At 37.5% G+C, this 20507-nt stretch overlaps 1 protein-coding gene across 1 annotated transcript; it reads right to left on the reverse strand.

The window, feature by feature from the left end:
• Positions 1-2440: 2440 nt before the first annotated feature.
• On the reverse strand, positions 2441-18512 carry LOC110956508 (very-long-chain (3R)-3-hydroxyacyl-CoA dehydratase-like). Its single transcript, XM_051944949.1, has 12 exons — positions 18460-18512; positions 18265-18369; positions 14241-14286; positions 14036-14109; positions 13230-13394; positions 11866-11917; positions 11601-11711; positions 10173-10300; positions 8473-8585; positions 8284-8390; positions 7480-7611; positions 2441-6439 (listed from the first exon to the last, which is right to left on the reverse strand). Exons 2-12 carry the CDS (start codon positions 18367-18369, stop codon positions 6363-6365), a joined length of 1110 nt encoding a protein of 369 aa, XP_051800909.1. The 5' UTR covers positions 18460-18512; the 3' UTR covers positions 2441-6362.
• Positions 18513-20507: the final 1995 nt, after the last annotated feature.

Raw genomic sequence — 20507 nt, forward strand, 5'->3', positions numbered from 1 at the left:
GGAGTGATGGTTTCTGGAAATGTTCCTCTGTACCCCTATGGAGATATTCCATTAAAAATCAGCTGTTTCCAGCTAGAATAGTCATTTACCACATTAACAATGTCTAGACTGGATTTCTGATTAATTTAGTGTTATCTTAATTGGAAAAAAAAAACACGCTTTTCTTTCAAAAATAAGGACCAAATTTTAAACGGTAGTGCGCACTGCAACACAATTTTTATTGGAATATATTTGTCCATGGATATATTTGTACATTTACACAAATGGAGGACTGTGTAGATTTTACTATGTGTGTCTTATTTTTATTTCATTTTTATAACGGTGTGGCTTCTTGGATGGGTCTCCCTCAGACAAAAAAAAAAAAGTTAAATTAATTAAATGAACTGAGATGATAACTGGAGCCAACATCAACCCCAATCCTAGTAATTAAATTAAAAAAACAAATTCAATATTTGATAAACAGATTAGCATTTACTTTAGTTAACATTTCTGTTTGTGTTCTGGGGTTGATACAGCCATTACAATGAATTCATTTCTATTTAAACATATATTTCATGTAGAAAGCTGAATAAAGCCCCTCCAAAATTAGGATTAATAAAAAAATAAATAAGAAAGGTTTTAAATAAAGTAAATACTATTCCTAACCTAGATTTAGTATTTTTTTTCCATCTTTAGTCCCCTTGTGTTTTTTTATATGCTTTATTTCTGTCTCACGGTTTGCCTCAAAAGTGATTTTAATTTCAAGGTACATTGAACAAAAATGTAGTAAAAACCTGAGCTGATTACTTGTAGCTACATCAATCCTTAATTTGACAATTAAATATAAATCTGAACTGATAAATTTAAGTCACTGTTAAAATCTGTAAGAGGCTTAAAGCTGCTGTCTGGAGTTTGAATCGCAGTGTCTCCCAAAACACTGTTGGTCCCTCCCTCTGATTTTGCCCCTTTATTTGTGCACGCGCGCAGTACATGAGAGGAGTGCCCGGAGTGCTGCAGCATCTCGCCTGTTTTGCCGTTTTCCACTCTTCTACATTTAGTACATTTAGTAAATAATAAAGGAATTACGTTAGAATTCTGTATCGAGTCTAACTTGTCCTAATACCAAAATAACATGAATCTGCTAGGACGAACGAGTAAAGTTTCAATATGTCATTACACTCGTGTATCCCTCTGGATGACGTTGTTTATCAAACTTAGTGCATTTACGCGTGTATATGTGTTACATTATTTATTTATTTCTATCTAAAGTTCAGAATTGCATGACTCCTCTGACGAAGAGTATGTCCCAGACGCCCCAAACATCTTCCTCCAGAGGTCGGGCATCTAAACGAAGCCGTCAGCCGGGCTATGGAGGCCGTGGTCGGGGAGCGACGCGAGCACCCCGAGCCAAAAAACGTCCTGCAGTCTCTTGGCCTGACAAGCCATGGGATTGGTAACTTTTCTGGAAGTTGCTGAGCCCTGATGCTCTCTCCTCCACAAGCAAAACAAATGTGCGCACGGTTGCGTAGTGCGTAGCTCGCCCACCTCTGCATGGGCTTGCTTGCTGTGCGCGTAACCGTTGATTGACAGCATGACAAAGCTGAAGCTCGAACTTGATTGGTCGGCAGGGACTGGTGCTTTTTGGAATAACATGGGGGTCTATGAGAGGAAGGCGGAGCTCAGGAATAAATTTTCATATCGCGTTATTCTAACTTTATATTATAGTATCGAACTAGACTAACACATTTAAGCTTTGTTAAAAAATGATACATAGATTGAAAACAAACGCAAACTCCGGACAGCAGCTTTAAGAGTACCCAGATCCTGGAGTTGTTGCCTTCATTACGATAACTTCATTTTTTACTTTGTTTTTCAGTGCAGAAAGCTGAATAAAACAACCCACATAGATTTGTGTTTACATCACACACAAACACTAAAACCAATGTTAAAGTGTCTTTATGTACAACAGAGCATCGGTGTTTTCTTTGGAATATACAGTATTCGTGCATAAAACACAGATTGTGTATTTGTCATGGATCTCTAATAATAATAGGCAGTTTCATGGCCAGTGTTCATAGAGGAGAACTGAAAAAAGTGACACTATCCTTTAAAGGTCCCACATTATTCAGAAATACGTTTTGGTATGAATATCTCAGGATAAAAAGGGTTTTTTTTAGATCATTTGACTGCTCTATAACAAATTTTAGCATGTCCTGAGGAAGATGACGTGCTTAAATATCTAGAGAATATAAACTCAAACCATCAGATTAATGAGAGTGGAGTTTGTTCCTCTTATCTACTCTGCACTGACGTACCTCCTGGTGGTTAAGATGAACACCAGTTACCTGCAGAACAACTACTCTGATCCTGGCCTCTCCTACTGGCATGTCTGAAGTCTCCACTGTAAAGTACCTGCTGAACACAAAACAGCATCAGAAAAGGAGAAAAGATATTCCACCTCTAAAAGAGAAATGTTTATTTTTTTTTAAGGTACATGTTAAAAGAAGCCAAACTTGTGATTTTATGCCTGCAGAAGAACATTAAAGATGCAGTAAATGGATATTTAAGAGCCTAGCTGTGCGTCCAAAACAGATCTTTCTCAAAAGACACAGAATGAAACTAAATAAATGCAACAATTTAATCAGCAAACGCAAATAAATATAAGAGAAAAAAGCTTTGAAATGGTGAACAGGTAAGTAAAACAGTGAAGAACTGGAGAGGAAATAGACCAAAAACACAACAACTGATTCAGTTTTACTCAATTTACAGTCAGTAACGTAAATGATAAAAACATGATGAACGGCTCATAAGGATCCACAACAATTATTGATTAATGGCTGAATCCCAAGTACAAGCAGTGACATCCTTCATTTTAATGAAACTAAACTTCCACAAATGTTTTCCATCTTTCCAGTTTGGACTTCAGGGCTCCAAAAGAAACAAAAGATCAAACCAAGAATTAAAATGGCAAAAGTTAGGAAAACAACACAATATTATGATAGAGTGCTAAGTTTTTCAAGTTAAATCCATCGATGTACTCACGAGACTCCCCTGGAAATTATTCATCATTCATCACCAGAAGTGCAGCTTAAATCTACTCATTAATCCACAAACTGTCCAAGAGAACAACATGTTACTGTTCAAAGGGAAGAAATTTATTATAAAGCAAACTGTAAGTCCCACAATAGTAGGTTTTCTGACACAAACACAAAAGTTAATACGTGAGAAAAAGAAAACATCAGCTTTTTACTATAAACTGTTAAACTGGGCAAACATTTTGGTAAGGATCTGCTAAATCTGTTTTCCTTAAATAATTCAGATTCAGAAAACCGTATTTGCCCCCAGGGGGCAATTAAAAAAAATAACTGTGACCAAGACACAGTGTCCTCCAAAAGTATGTTAACACTAGAGAGAAACCAAAGTTTTAGCCATGTTAAACATTTGAAATTGACATAAAAATTTGTCAAAATTATGTTATTTATATGTAAATATCATAAAAATATTGTTTTTAAACAACAGACTTCGAAGAAGTACACATAAAAATCCAAAAGTAAGTTAACACTACAGTAAAATTGCCATCTACTATTATAGCACAGACACAGCATTCTTTTTTAATTGAGAAGTAAATTTTTGTTGTTTTGTTTTGATATAAACTTAAAATGCCTAAAAGCAGTGAAAGCATCAGTTTCTTGTTGACATACTTTTAGAGGACACCGTATGTACTTAGGGGGACATTTGACAGATGAAAACTAAACTTGGTAACTGGTTCTTTGGTGGACAAACAAACTGTAAAATTCACTGATGATTCAATAAGTCGCCTTGCTGGTCCCGACAGTGAACGATTCCTTCAAATCCACCATGTTTAGGGTTTTTCGTGTGACTAAAGCACGTTTGAATTCCTTTAACTGCCTGGTGAAGTTTCTGGAAACACAAAAATGTGTTTCCTTTGGTCAGATTTATGGGTCAGAGGATGGAGGCATGCATTCATTTATCTAACACTATCACTGTAGGAAAGTAGGTCTTTAAATTCTACACATACTGTCATACACATAGGAGTAAAGAACTGGGGCTACAGTCAGTCTTTATCTGGCAGAAATTCACTCACACACCGAATAAAGGACAGGGAATATTATAACTCTAATAATATAATTCATTATATTATTCATCATATTGTAATATTAACAAGCAAGCTACAAAGCAAGGGAATTCACTTTAAAAATGATCAAGCACTTTGTCAACACATTCCATTCCTGTCTTTCTCCTTCCCTGATTTCAACATGCACAAACTAAACATCATGAAACAGCAGCGATCAATACCTCTATACCTGCTACTTTCTCAACTGCTGCACCTGAAGGGACTGAAATCTGTTTGCATCACAGAACGACTGACGGAGCTCTGAACTGTGTGTTCTCCTTCACTAACATTAAAGTGTAACTGAACGCCCCCAGAGTATCTGGCTTTGATATGTGATGTGCAGGTGGAGTCCAGGACTCGGTGACATCCTGGTTACAGGTGCAGCAAAGCTCCTACCTGAACTCCACCACAGTAATCAGAGCTGCCGTTGTGGTTGGAGGCGATCTGAGCTTTAAAAACACTGCTTTACAGTTTGGTGTTATACTTCTCTGCAACTCTTCTCCCCATTTCGCTTATTTTTCTATCCTGTGGTGTAAAGTACCACTGACTGATCCCACGAGCGTTTTTTTTTTTTTTTTAAACTGTCACATTAGAGGACTTCAGGACTAGAATGAGGTTTTCCTTCACAGTTTACATCCCATCATTTCCAGTCATGTGCCTTTTGCAGCTTTAAACAAGAAAAGTTATGAATCAGAGAGCATAAAAATGGTGTAATGACAAGCTCCTGTTGTTTACAAATAAACTAACTGTTTACAGGATTGTGAATTCTACCAGGAATTCAAATCTTTCTGCAGGGAGCAATTTGCATGTTTTGTTAATATTCAAAGCAGTGAGTGACTCACAGCTTCATCCAAGGCTGAGCGCTCAGAATTCACTTCTGAAACCAACAAAATAAATCTTATGTAAGCATCCGATGTAGCATGTAAGTTAATAAAAAACCCTTAAAGAGGTGTTTTAGCTTATTAACTTGCTCATCACTGCTGACCCCCTTTTCAGCGTTAACACCAAGCATAAGATAGATAATCCATCACAGAGAGCATTTATTTTTTTCAAGCGTACGTTGAAAAACAATGTCCACATGCACAGATTATCCCAGTTCTTGTACTTATTTTGAAAATTACAGCATTCCTACCAAACTGTTTAAATTGGCGACGATAAGAAATATTCTGCTAAGATTTTTGTTTACACGTAGTCGTGCAAACTCCAGTGAATATGACTAATACACTGTTGCAGAATAAAAGTGGAGAATTACTGTGCATGTAAACATAGTCAGAAATGTTGCACTTTATGCCGTGGCTAAACAACCATTTTCAAACTCTTGTGGTACATTTATGCACTTCCTGTAACTGATACTGAGCTAATGGAAAGTGAAAGCAGAGTTATTGAACTGTTTACAGAAAATAAAGTCAGAAGAAAATGAGCAAACATCAGGAAAATCCTCAGATGTGTTTACTTGTGTCTTGTTTTTAAAGTAACTCAAAAAATCCTAAATTTTGAGACAGTGAAACATCTTTGAACACATCAAGAGAGCATTAAAACTCTATCGGCTTCCATTAGTCCATTAACACGCAAACATAAATATAATATGAAGACTGTCTGTAAAAGATTTGTGAATTGTAATAAATGGATTAACAGATCATAAAACACCAGAAAACATGTTGCAAAGAGATGTTTGGAACCAGACTGTACAAATCATGTGAAATTCATAAATAAAACGGAAGTGACTCACCTGTTGTAGTATTTTTGTTTCTAGAACAGATTACAAACTCCTATGATGCGTTAACAATAACTTTTGTTTTTCTAGTGATAAATTAAATCACTCCTTCATTTTTATGAACCATGATAGTAAAACAATATTGGGCAGCAGGTTTCATAATTCCTTTTTATCCTTCTTAAAATGCTAAAAACACTTTTCCCATATCCCAAACCAGAAAAATGAAACAAAATGTTTGCACAACCGTAAACGCTGACCGGAGAATGACAGACCTTGTGTGGAAATCTTATTAAATATGGTCATTTTCAAAAGAACACACTTGGTAACAACTCAAATTCACATCAGTAAAGTACCAGATCAAAGTGTACAGCGTCCTAGGAGATGTTTAGAGCTTGTACAGTAGAGAATATAGTTCACCCAGTGGAGGAATAAAGTGACTCCACCATCAGCTCAGTGGGTGTTTAGGAAGATGAAAAGGGAAACAAGAGGAAAAGGAAACAGCTGCAGGATGTGCAAAGTAAGAGTGGCGATCAGTTAGTGGACTTTCCTTTTCCTCGAGCGGAATCGTCTCCTTCTCTGCTTGTACAGATGTCGGAAGTTGATGAAGAGTCCTGAGGAGACAGAACTTCTGTCAGTATTCAGCTCATTAACTTATTGTCCTGTTTCTCTGCCTGAGTGGCTGAAGGACCGAAGTGTCTCTGCAGACGAGCAAACTAGAAGACCTGTCTGTACAGCACTGCTCTAAACATGCCTCAAAGTAATTCTTCTACAAGCACAGATCCTCGTTACACTGCAACTACTGACAAACGTGTTAACCACAGTTTTCCCAGGTTAAATAAGAGACCAGATTCAGTAAAAAACTAAAAGGTCTGCGTCCTTTGCACAACCATAAACCCTTCTGGCTGAACTGCAGGTTGTTTACACAGAAGAGAGAGAAGAAAGGTAAGGAAACAAATTGATAATTTAAATATCTATTTGCACAGATATTTTATGTCTTCACCACTACCAATTTTTTCAGTGTTGTAACACTTGTGGAGTACATGAAAAAATGTTGAATGTATTGAGTCCAGTTTATTTAGATTTTGTAAAATAATTAATCAAATTTAACTTCAATTGTTGTTTTTTATGATCTATGGAAATAGATATGTAAGAGTTGTCTCTCCTTCTAGTCATGATTGTTCTATTTTCATAGAGGTGTAGGATTTTACATGGCAGTGAAAAATGAGCCCACAGTCAGTAAAAAGCTTAGTAAGTGAAAACTAACTGTAAAAGGAAAGTAACTGTTGTGGCATAGCAGATTTCCACGAGCATGAACCTCGTTCATAACCATTATAAATCAGCTTCCCTCTTTAGGACATATTTTAATGCAGTGTGAATTTCTTGAAAGAAAATAATCACATAAGGATATTCCATCATTACCTCTTTCCACAATGAAAACCTGAAATAAATACCAACCTCTGGAAACTAAAACTATGACAAAATATATTATACAAACACAAACTAAATGACAAAAATGAAAAAAGATTCTCCTTCTTTGCATTAATCAGCCTACAATGATACAAAATGTCCAATGGGAACATGTATTTTGACAAAGGGACTTAGAATGTATGCTAAACCTAAGAACTAAGTGGAATCAAAGTGGACATCTCACCCAGAAACATGAGGACCAGGTAGAGCTGTAGACTGTAGGAGAAGCTTAAAGAGTGACCCAGCATCGCAGGCAGTGGGAGGCTGAACAGACGGGTCTCATCAAAGATAGGCAGAGACTGGATCACAGCCACCGCTGGAAACAAGCACAGATCAATACACTGTCAGAAACACCTAGCCACAGCTAACCCTTACCCTACTACCAACTTTTCTTTATTTCTTCAGTTAAAATTGTTGATATTCCACAACATAGTAGAGTCTAGTATTCTGCAAATTATGTATACAGCTAATAAAGAAACTTTACCAGTCAATGTCCAAAACAGATTTGCAAAAAGAGAAAGTAAGTATAACCTAAAAGGGATAGAGATGGTCATAAAACCAAATTATTGGAATGTTGCATTTCTGTAAAAGAGGCCAATTTCTGGAACAAGCTAGACAAGGAATCAAAAGAATGTAAATCACATGCAAGATTCAAAAATGCAATCAAAACCAGCATATTTTTAATATACAAAGAAATTAATTGAGAGTATCAGTGTTTATTATGAGAGAAAACTCTGCTATGAGTGAGAGCAGCTGTGCAGGCCTCTCAAACTTTAGAGTAATTTTGTTTGTTTTTAATGCTCATTGTAAACTGATTGTTTGTTACAAAGTGGCAGATTAAATACTTTTATTCTTCTTTCTGGTCCCTTTCAATCAGAAGTTTGGAACCTTTTGTTTTCGTATTGCACTGAATTGTTTTTTTACTTTTTGTCAATGAATGAAATAAAAATTAACTAACTAACTCTTTACTAGCCAAAGAGTCACCAACCTTCAGCTATAACCCCCAGAGGGTACAGAGGGATCCAGATGCTGTATCTCAGCCACGTTAACAGCTTCCACTCTGTGTTGATGCAGGCCAACATGTAGAACGGATATCTGATGCAGAGAGAGAAGAGCAGACGCTAAAACAGATGACTCGAGTTCATCAGGAGAGTGGAGGAAGGAGATCTGAGCTGACCTGAAGATCTCAATGGTGCTCCACAAGTAGAACACAAAGAAGACAACAGGTTTGTTCTGCATCTCCTCCACGCTGCCGAAGATGACGAACAAAATGACGTTCCTTCCTGCCACCTGGAGAGATCACAGAGCAGAATAAACAGGATTTTAGACTGACAGCACAGAAAGAAAACTGCAGATCAGAGCTTAGCAAGGGACCTTTTTCCACTTATAAACTATTGTACAGATCTCCCCTTTCATCAGCTGTGGTATCTCCTTCCTGAAGTACCTCCAATGACTGTGGACCAAATACAGAGTTGCTTCCAACAAACAGTAAAGCTGAATCTACGTGTGCATTATCATATAGTCTGCTGCTTTTCTGTACTAATTGATGAAGGTCACGCATGCTGCCTCAAAAATGTGATGAAAAGAAGTAGATCAAAATTAGTACACACTGTTTGACAAACCAGAGATAATGTTCTTTTTTATTTCTTGCAGGAACCTGTTTCAGTCTCCAGACCAATGCACTCTTATCCTATGAAATTCTCACTGTTAGGACAATCACCAGTGTTACTTCAATAAGGAAACGTGCTGCATCAACACACTTCCTGGATTATGTCATTATTTTTGGCAGTGAGAAGAGCAGACAGACCTTTGCACTTGACCAGAGACTCTGATTTTCCCAGTATTCTGAGTCAGCTCCAGACTAACTGACACCATGTCAAAGAGATTGTTGGTGTAATTGGAATTCCCATAAAGTACAAAGCCAAAATTTCAAGCTAAGGAGCAGTTTGTATATCACAGCTCAACAGCCAATATGGCAGATCATCTAAAATAGCAGCTAATGTATCTGTGTTTTATTCCTCAACAGTCCTTGTACTGGAATCACCAGCTGATTTTCAGATATCATCATTACAAGCAGGTGGTCTGCTACGAGTCTGTTATCAGATAGTGTAAAATAAACAGGTTAAAATGATTTAACATGTTGCAAATATTACTATTTTCTGTTTATTTATAATTAAATACATCTGAAAAGGCTGGCAGGAAGAGTGCCCTCGATGTGCTGTAGTTGTGCTGTGACTGAGGAGTTCATCTACAAATAACATGCAGATTTTTTTTCCCTCTGTGACCAATAAATTGTTTGAAGACTAGGTATGATTTCAGTCCAAGATTTTCCTCTGGTTTACTACAGTCCTTGTTTGCATACAGCTTCTTATGGAGTCACAAATGGCTATACACAACTGTTTTTTCTTTACACATACAAGTGCTGCCTAACATCTCTGTGAACAAATGTGTGAAATCTTTTACAAAAACTCTGATCTGAGGCTGGTGGAGACTGGCTAAATATGAACAAGTTGTAAAAGTAAGTTCATCCTTTTTCAGAAACTCTGCTCATATCCTGAGATTTTGCGATTCTATTTGCCCACCACAATCATCCCTCACTGTCAGAGGCTGAATGTAATAATGTGAGCGCTAACACTGGAGATGCATAATGAATACACAACTTGCTATGATAATGTTTCATCTTGTGTTGCTGTGGTGCCATTAACATGTAAAGTAAAAATCTAGTGCTGAACTATAAATCATGTCCGAATATTCATTGTCTGCAGTGTAAAATGTGTTACATATGCGATTTATTTTTGGATTATTTCTGCAGTTGTTCACTTTGTTTCAGAACAGGATAAAAACTACAGCAAATCAGAGCTGAATCCCTTGTATTACCTGTATCATAGCAGGAAAAAATCCAGTCTTAACCAGACCCAACAAGGGATTAATGACCTCTAGCACGGCCATCATCTGACAGAAATACATCATATCGGCCGTGGTGTGGAAGGTATCATAGAACGAGTCTGTGGAGGCAGAGACAGAGGAACAAACAGACGTGATTAAGCAGCGCGCTGCACGAGCCACTATCCATGACCATCATCATTTGCAAAACAAATCCCTGCTGCGTAGTTGTCCTCCTGTTTCTATTCAAATGAGCTCATCTGTGAATAGCTGCCCACTAACAAAAACACAGACCTCTCTCAGTGTGTTTTCTGGACCTCCTGTTTGTTTTATTTCACTGCACTGTGCTGCTAATTGTGTTCGGCTCGTTTCAGTTTCTGTGTTCCATAAACGCCCACTAAAAAAAGCTGTTGTCCAGTAATTTATTATTTTGTTGAGAATATAAAAAAGCTATTTAGGAGTGGGATCGTTTCAGCTTTAATTCCTGTTCTTATCTATATTTAGCCTGACCCTCTACCGTCTGCCAATTCTGCTTTTACTCAACTCTTTGTTTTCACTTTTATCTGGGTTTGTGTGATGTTCTGAATAAAGCACAAGAACAATGAAGCTGACAACAGGTTGACTAACTATAAAACGTGACGAGTTGCTTATCTCATGCAGGTTTCATTTCCTGACAAAGAGATTGTTATGACATCAATAAATTAATTAGAAATGGAAGAAATGAACCCTGTACTGCATGCTTCTAAAATTAACATAAAACTATAAGATGGTAAGTGTACATAATCTCCTTTTCAGACTAAAACTCACAAAACTACACTTACAGAGACCTCAATAAAAATGACTAGCAGCCAGATGTTCTACAGAGGGTGTTTGAAACATCAGTAAATATCAGTTTATAGCTTCAACTTTGAATTACTATAGCTGTTCACGTTATTTTCCAGTGAAGTACTGACATTTCAGGTATGCAAATTTATCCTTCACTTCCACATAACGAGGTTAAAACAATAAACTACTACTAAAATTAACTTGGTGAGAATAATGCTATCATGCTATAATAATCCTTTAAAGGAATTCAACCAATTTAATTTCCTTTTTATTTACAAATGCAGAAAAATATCCATCAGCTATCTGTAGTTTGTGCAGAAAACTGACCAAATGCTGCCAAAATCTAAGGTTGCAAATTGTTCATCTGGTAGAACTTCTGGCACATTTAATATCAAATGAATGCTAATAGGAAAAATACTGAAGATAAATAATGAAGATATTGTGCATTTAGAGCAACAGCATAATTGTCTTGACTTGATGTGGTGCTTATGATCTGTGAACCTGCAATAAACCTTTTATTTTGCTTGGCCAATAAAAATATTCTATCATTCGCCCAGAAAACTTTATTCCACAAACTGACAGCATTTTTACACGAACCTTGACCAAGAATGAAGAGTCGAACCGTCATGTTGACAAAGATCCAGGAAAATCCCAGGAACTGCACCAGGTTGTACATAAATAAGTAGCCTTTTTTCAGGCCGAGGTAGGCTGAGGAAACAGAGAAAAAGGACTACAATCATCTAACGCCAATGACAATACTGCAATTTCAGTCTACGACAAAACAGTAATAAAGCAGCAACATTAAGCAATAACAAAAATGTGCATTTTATTGTTTGCAGGGGAACAGCTGAATGCGACTCACGATCTTTGCGGACTCTTGACTCGACGCTTATCTTGTTTATCTTCTCCTCCTCCTGAAAGCCCAACACATAAGCTGTTAACTGACTAATTTGTTTTACTCGGTGCATTTAAAAGTAATGAATCGCAAAAGATGTCCTCGGCGTTTTACCAGGAGAGTAAAAGGCTACTGCAGTTTTCACAGCAACAAGCTTTATGTTAACAGAATAACTAGCTATACAACAACAGTCACAGCTTTGTATCTAACTCAACATAAAAGGCACAACAGGACATTTAATTGATTTTGAGACAAAGATAAAGTCTGCAGTGACGCAAAATCATCAAAGTCAGTCTGGAGGACCAAAGACACAGTTGTTAAATAAAAATTATTAACAGAATTGTCCTTCTGGCTCAGAATGGGCTTTTGAGGGATGATCACACATGATAATAAGTATTATCAATCTGCTAATAGAAAAGGCAATTAATTTTTCAGTTTCTTGTTATTTTTGACCATTTGATAGACAAAAGCATCTATTATGCTTGAGTGAATGAAACCTCATTTAACAAAGCAGGTTTTGTTTTTGTTTTTTTTTACCAAAATCTAATCTGATTTCATTCTCATTTTGGCATGGTTTGTTTTCTTTTGGTGCTGGCTTAAAGCTTTTCAGGAGCCACTAAAAAATCCTCTATTTAGGGACAAACCCTAAACGACAAAAAAACACAAAATAGGCCAATTAAAATAATCACAGCAGCAGGTAATATTGGTGAAGTTTTACAAGTGCAGTTATTAGAACAAAAACTTCAGACTGGAAGGCATCCACTGAGAACCACCTGAGTCCTTCTACCACAAGACCAAACATAAAAAGCATACAAATAATGGACCAGTTTTCTTTTCTTTGTCTTTTTTGCAGTATGTATTTGAAATAGTAGGGAAAGAAAGGAAATGCATGCAGACAGGGTATGACATGCAACAAAGACTGCACTGAGGTCAGGACTTGAACCGTGGATGTTGCAAACATCCTACGAAGCTCATAACATGACGTTTCAACTCTCAGATACTTCACTTTTATTGGCATACACGTTGTATTTGATCAGTTGGGAAAACTGTAACAGCATGTGCAGCGTTTTGATTCAGTTAGTTTCTGTAGTTTTAACACCTAAGAAAGGATGAGACCTGATGTTCCTATTTGAAATTACACCTGAGCGATGCAGTATTTCTTGGGTTAGCTTTGCAAGGCAGAGATTATGCTAATCCCACAAAACCTGTTTGCATCTACAAAGACTATTTTTTGTGCTCATTTGCCTTCTCAAAAAACTCAGACCAGCCTTTTCCACTGCAGACAACATTTTAGTCTCTCTTCACAGTGGCTGGGATTGTTAAGTTCTCACCTTTGCCTGAAGCTCCATCTCAGCGTCCGACTCGTCCAGCCAGCGGTCGAAGTCCGGAGCCAGAAACAGAGGCTTCTTCTCCTGTAGCGTCAGCCGGTCCCACCAGCGCTCCTCCTGTTTCTTGATTTTGATGTCCACCTGTCGCTGAGTGGACTTATGGTTGATCTGAAAACACCGTATTAGAAAAATAGACCAGGTTTCTTCAGACAAACAAAGCAGTGATGCAGCTGTTGTGAATTCCTTTTAAAAAAGAAGACTGGTTGGAATTGGTTGGCGATTGAATATTAAGAACTCTGAAGGGCTGAAGGTCATTCTGAGCAATAGGAGACATCACAGGTCTTATTTTAAATCAATCTGCCAAGCCAAAAACTGCATCTTAATTGAAGGCTGAAATAAATCTGCAGCTCTTTGTCTCTCTAATAATTTAAATTGGAGCAACGTGACTGAACATCCCAGGCAGAGATGAATCAGCTAATCAATCCCCACTTCAGCATGACGGAATTTTTCAGTCAGCATTCACCTTGACGTGATTACAGCGATTTCTAGCTGCTGCGCTCATTCAATCAGCAGCATGATGCATTATCATGCAAGTATTCCAGTCGTGATAAAACTGTGGATTATTTTCTCAGAACAACGTGAGAAAAACATGTTATGTACTACTAATATCAGATACAGTAGGGCAATAAACACAATCAAAACATGCCATTTTGAACTGTATGAATTTCATTTGCATTTCTATTCAAGACAATGTATATAGTATCACAAAAACAGCAGAATGTTAAATTGTAATAATAAAGGATCACTACCTCAGATTGAACAGGTTCCAGGAACTCCAGACTGAACTCATATTCATTGTCTCCTTTCGCTCCATGGCCCTGTGCTGTGGAAACAATAATATAGTTTATGGTGTTACAACATGAGACTTGTCTTCAACACAGAAAGAGAGCTTGTGAAGTATTTGTTGAAATCATAATTTTCTTTTTTCTTTCTTACATGAATTTTAGTACCAACCTCTGAACTGAAGTGTGTTGTTTTCTTGCAGGCTGATATTGAGATTCTGGAAACACAAAAGCAAAAACCACAACTTAAAAATGAGACAAAAAGTTGAGGAAGAAATGAAAGTAAAGTGATATTCCATATTCTAATAAACTCCAACAAATCCCATTCTCCTCTCTGGCTGGTACGCTCAACCCCACTGGCTCTGAATGAAGATGTAAATCTTTAAAATCAGATTACAAACAAGGAATTCTTTTGAATTTTCCTTAACCTGTTTACCCGTGACATGCTTTTCAGTCACAAAACATAATCAAATCCAAGCTTAAAATTGTGAGATTTAATCAAAATCACTTTATTCTATAAGTCGTATATAAAGATTTGGCAAAAATACACCAACCAGGTACTGTAAAGAAAACAAAACTATAAATTCTAGGCTGCTTAGAGAAATCATGAAGCCAAAAAGGGACTCAGAGACTTTTCGGCTGAATTAGGTTGAACTGCAGGCTGTGTTTACACAGAGCAGATACAAAACAAGAATGCAAACAAATGAAAAAAGTAGAAAAAGCATCTTCTGTATACCATTCTAACTTTTACTTACAGTGCACAAAAAACATTGTTTCTATAGTGGGTGCAGGACTTTATATTGCAGCGAATAATAAGTCTTCAGTCAGTAAAGATGTGACAGAAGTCAAAAACATCCACAAACTGCCGGGGTGGGGGGGTTAATTGGCTTTCATTTACTGAAGCTCAAGAAACAATTTTGCTTTTCAAATGGTTTGAAATAACTAGGAAAGTTCATAGATTTCTGTCAAAAATGATAGTACAGACTCATTGCCTTTACAGTACACAGACCTATCAAGCTTACCATCGTCCATAATCCCCCTGAAGAATAATTCTGAGCCAGAAAGGAGAATTAATTTCCTGAAACAGCTGGTCATTGTTTTTAGAAAGTACTACTGAAGGAAGCGAAAGTAGCAGGTTGATCTGGCAATTAGGGCTGGACCTAGTGCTACGGCACTATCCGGATATTAATTTTGGTATCCAAATATTCGTTCGCTACGGCACTATCCGGATATTAATTTTGGTATCCAAATATTCCATTACACTGAGAGGAGTTTCCTGTCATAGTTCATCTTAAAAGGGACTTATACGTTTAACTTGACAGGTGCTCTTCTCTCAGCCTGTTTCAGTGACCATTAATCCATTCTCCTAAGAGGCTAAGCAAGATCCAGAAGTGCCATTAAATAACATGCATCTTTTATAAGACATTTGTCCGACAGATGCAGGGCGAGGAAGTCTCAACCTGCAAACAATAGGGAGGAGAATAACCTGCATTTCATGTTACCAATGCAGTCAGCCAGCAGCATGAAGTTAAGGAAGTGAGCAACAGGATTGCTGAGGAGCTGGAGACAAAACTCAGATAAAAGTCACATTTTAGATGCTCGTTTTGATTGGCTGATCAAAACTATTAAAACCTACAGACTATTTTCTTGATTAAGCATTTGATTAAGTGGGTTGGGGGATTAATAAAGCATACTATCTGCCTTAGTGAAGACTATGGCACCGTCCACACGAAGACAAAATGCTGAACAGTTTCAAAAACGATCGCCGTAAAGACGAAGGCGTCTCAGAAAATCTATGCGTCTACACGAATGCACTCGATACGCATGGAAACGCTGTAAAACACATGCCAGACCTCTAGGGGCGCTGTAACGATATGACGGAAACACGCGCAAACAGAAGAAAAAAATTGTGGGCATGCGCACTTGCGGTAAAAGTTGTAAACAGAGACCTTCATCAGCACATTTGCTACACTGTACGCCGCCATTGTTGTTGTCGTGGCCGCGTGTGGCGCATGCATGTCAATGAAGATACAAAACTATGACGCAAGCGTTTCTGAAAAGCAGCGGATCGCCCATACACACGGAGCTGCGTAAACGGCGTTTCAAAATCTTTCCATTCTGGAACCCGTTTTCAAAAATGATCATTTACAGACCCCAAAAACGCCGTCTTCGTGTGGATGATACGCAGATTCGGCAAGAAACTTATGTGTTTAGACCTCGTTTCGTCTTCGTGTGGATGGGGCTTCAAGATCGAGAAGCAGCAGTTAGTTCCCAAAAAAATAATATCTGCTTCAGCTCAGTTCTTTTCAAGTATTGTTTGAATCCTTTTCTGTTTGAATGTTGTGTGTTGTGAAGAAAATCACATTATAAAGCTGTCATTTTTTATTGTTAGACAAACTCCTTTACAGCATTTTGTAAGAAATTAACATTTTCTTCTAAATTTGATATTAAAGTATTTGTTTTATGTCCACAAGGTTAATCAATCAATTAGTAAGTCGACGGACATAAAATATTGGAAAACAACTGTTTGTGAGAGAAAAACGGAAATTCAGATGCTTAAATTTGCAGTTTCATTTTCTCTTATATGATAGTAAATTGATTTATCATTGTTTTGGCCTGTTCGACAAAACATCTAAAGAAGTAACCTCGGTAAGTGGGATATTATAACTGGAATTTTTCACTATTTTCTCAATTTTCATGGACATAATACTTGATTGACAATAAAAGAAAATAGCCACGAGATGCACCTCTTCCTAGAAATCTACAATTGGAGTTAAGTGTAAAATGAGCAGCAACAAAATGGGGAAGCTGTCATTTTCAGCGAGTATCCTCAAGTAATTTAAAAGCTAAAGCAGCAGATTAGCATTTATTGTTGTTTTAGTAAAGACAAAAAAACTATTAACAGATCTCAAAGAAACGTAAAAGTTTTCTACTGAACAAAATGTCAATATTTTTGCTTTACAGCCACATGATTAGTTTGACTGAAAATACTGGCAGACATTTAGTCAAACAAACAACTGTTTTAATGATTATGTGAGAATGAAACTGAAACACAGATGTTAAGATTTACTGTTTTTTTTGTTACATATGCTAGTAAAGTGAATGATGTTTGAGATGTGTCTGTTCAACAAGACATCTAAAGAAGTGACTTTGGGATATAGAAAATTATAGCAGGCTTTTATTTATTTATTTCTTATTTTCTGACTTTTCATAGACCAACCGAATACTTAATAATTAGAAAATGTTATTTGCAGCTCTTAGTTGTTCATTGAGCAACAAAACAAGGAAGTCACACTGTAAAGCTGTCATTTTCAGATGTTACTAAGAAGCAATTGAAAAGTCATTGCTGCTGTTAGTTAGTTTATCAAACCATAATGATTATGTGGGGAAAAACAACAATTCAGATGTTAAGATCCCCTTGTTTGTTATATATGCTAGTAAAGTGAATGATATTTGTGATATGCTTGTACAACAAGACAGTAAAATAAGTCAGTTTGTTAAGTGGGAAATTATAGCAGGCAGTTATTTATAATATTCTTTCTTTCTAATTTCTGATTATTCTTATTCTGATGATTAGCTGATAGGAATAATCTCAAAATTGCAGCTCTCAATTATTTAATTGTATAAGCTTCTAAATGAGGTTGACAGCAGTATAGAGAACATCTACAAAACAAGGAAGTTATACTAAAGGTGTCATTTTCAGTTGTTATACTGGAGTAATCCAAAAACATTGCTGCAGTTAGCATTTATTATATTAAACTAATATAGCAAAAATGATTAGCATTTTTAAAAAAACATTAGTGTTTGACCTCGACGTCAAACAAGAAGTGGCTAACAGTACCAACAAAAATATGTCATTTAGTCTGCTCAAAAAACCTATACACACAATTTACTGAACACATGACGACTATACGTAAAATATTTGCCATGTTTTCTGTCTATTTGGGTACCATAAATAACCGTTAGAGGTCAATTTATCCATCTTACAAGTGTAACTAGCTGCAGCATCACTTAGCTAACACTTAGGCTAACTGCTATTAGCAGCGGAGACAACAACAGCCACCCAACGGTACACCGTTAGCATCAAGGAAATAAAAGTTTAAGTGCGTTTTAACGAATTATGTGGGCAACAGTTAAATGAGAAACTCTCTGTAAGTTGAGTCAGAAATCCAGCTGGAAGTGGAGGTCTGTCCTACCTTGGCGTCGCTCAGTTCCACCCGGAGGAAGATCTCTCCGTGCCGCTGCGCCCAGTAGACATGAGGGGTCAAGATCTGCATGTTGGCTCCGTGTTTGTCCCACATCTACATGCCAAAAAATGTGGGAAATGTTACTCAAACTGATGAACCGGAGTTCTCATCTGACAGCCTGACAGCTTTCACACTCATATGTACACACGGAGGACGGATGATGGAGCACACGACCAGGAGGAGGGCTTCCCCGGATTTCAGAATAAGACATTTCTGAGTCGCACCTTCAAAATAAAAGTATCCAAACTCAAAAAAAAACATTCTGGTTGTAATTGTGTAATGCATTGTGTCATATTGCATGCATTTGAGGTAATTTTGCTTATGTTTGCAGTCATTTGAAAGATTTTAATGTTTTTGAGCTGCCTTTTAGCACATTTTTACTATATTATAGGGCATAACCTTAATATTTAAATTAGTCACCCTCGGGGAGGGTGGTGGTGGTGGTGGGGGGGCCTGGATCTTGGGCTGCGGTGGGGGCGCCGGCCCATGCCGGGTGGCCCTCTGGGGTGGCTGGTTGCCCTGGCAATGTTGGCCCTCTGCCTGGGAGGGTGGGGGTTGCCCCTTGGATGCCTGGGGCCCGGGGTCCTGTGCTGGGTCCGCCCTGGGCGGAAATTTTATTGACCATGATTGATTTATGAAAGCAATAAAAGGGTAAAACATTAAAGGGGGTGAATACTTATGATAGGCACTGTAAATCTCTTACAATCACTTATCTCTGTCTGAATGCATAATTTGAACAAGATTTTGTGGCAAGATTCATAATTAAACAAAGGAAAATGTTTAGCTAGACCACTGCTATTGTTACACTGGGTTACATCAGTGGTGTTCATTAACAGAAGACGACTGCTGTAGCAAAGCAATTACTTCGACTTGTCTCCAGTTTCACCTCAGTCCTTCTCCTCATCATTCTAATGCTCCACCTTTCTCCTCCACATTCACACAGCAAACACAAGTAATTTTAATCTGGAACGAGTCTCCAGACTCCAAACTATTCTTTAAAAATTTATTCTTCCAGCAAGGAAATGTACTTTGTGAACAGAAATGAGACAACATTAATGCACAAGCCTTTTTGTATAGATTTCATTATGATACAATAGCTTTTCTTTGGTGAAAACTGTCTGAGTGTATTTCATACAAAAAACTCCTAAAAAGGATGTACTTCCAATTCTTCAAGCCCTCTACATTCATCTGCCACCTGGACGCGTAGCGATGTGGGTCTCCAATCAGACAGTGGGACTCTTCTACATAGATATGTACAGAAGATTCATATCTATGCTCTTCTATACATATCTATGGTGGGACTGCTATGGGGTTACCAGACTGTCCAGCTGTGCTTTTGGATAGAGAGGAGCTCACAGCAGCAGCACCTGCTGCTTGTTGAGGACAGTAACTGCAGGACAATCCGAGCTTTCATGTCAAAGTCTCACACACCAGAAAAAGTCGCTAGATTTGTCACTAGTTGCCTTTGACAAAAAAAAAAGCCTCCAGGAGGCTTTGGAAAGTCACCAGATTTAGCGAGAAAGTCGCCAAGTTGGGAACACTGCAGCAGTACGTGAGTGCGCATGCGTGTCTTCTTCCGTAACACAGTGATTGCTATGACCAGCAGCAGCCAACAGCAAATAGGTTGATTTATTGCACTGGGACATTTTCCACAACTAGTCAATAGACGTCAGCAAGCCCCGCTTACACCGGGACGAGCAATAAATTACACCTGAAATTCCACATGTTCTTGTGATTGGCTGAAAAACTTTCAACAGGATTTAAAACGGTTATCAACGACAGATCGATATTTTAAATAAAAACGGAGAGAAGCACTACAAAACAGTCAAGATTTTTTTGTCAAAGTAATAATGCAGAAAAAAATAACCTCTTTGTTGAAAAGAAAAGACAGGGACACTGAAGATGAGTTACCACCCAACAAGCGGTATGGCTCGCTGGTGCTGCCACTCAGAGGACTATAACTACTTTAGGCCTCTGTGGAAAATCTTTTAGGTGATGTGTTTTGATGTTTAGTTCCATTCTGAGTGTTTGCTCGTGACCTCGTGTGTGCTCTTAATACTCTGTATTCGGTGTTTCAATTAAAGCAAAAAGGTTTATCGTATTTTCAAGTGTTTTTAATATTCCATTGGCATACAGTAAAAAATTAATGTTTTTATTTGTTTGCGTTTTGACTTTGCTATTTTAAAATGCAT

This window comes from Acanthochromis polyacanthus, chromosome 2 (assembly GCF_021347895.1).
Source record: "Acanthochromis polyacanthus isolate Apoly-LR-REF ecotype Palm Island chromosome 2, KAUST_Apoly_ChrSc, whole genome shotgun sequence".
NCBI classification, from domain to species: Eukaryota; Metazoa; Chordata; class Actinopteri; family Pomacentridae; genus Acanthochromis; species Acanthochromis polyacanthus.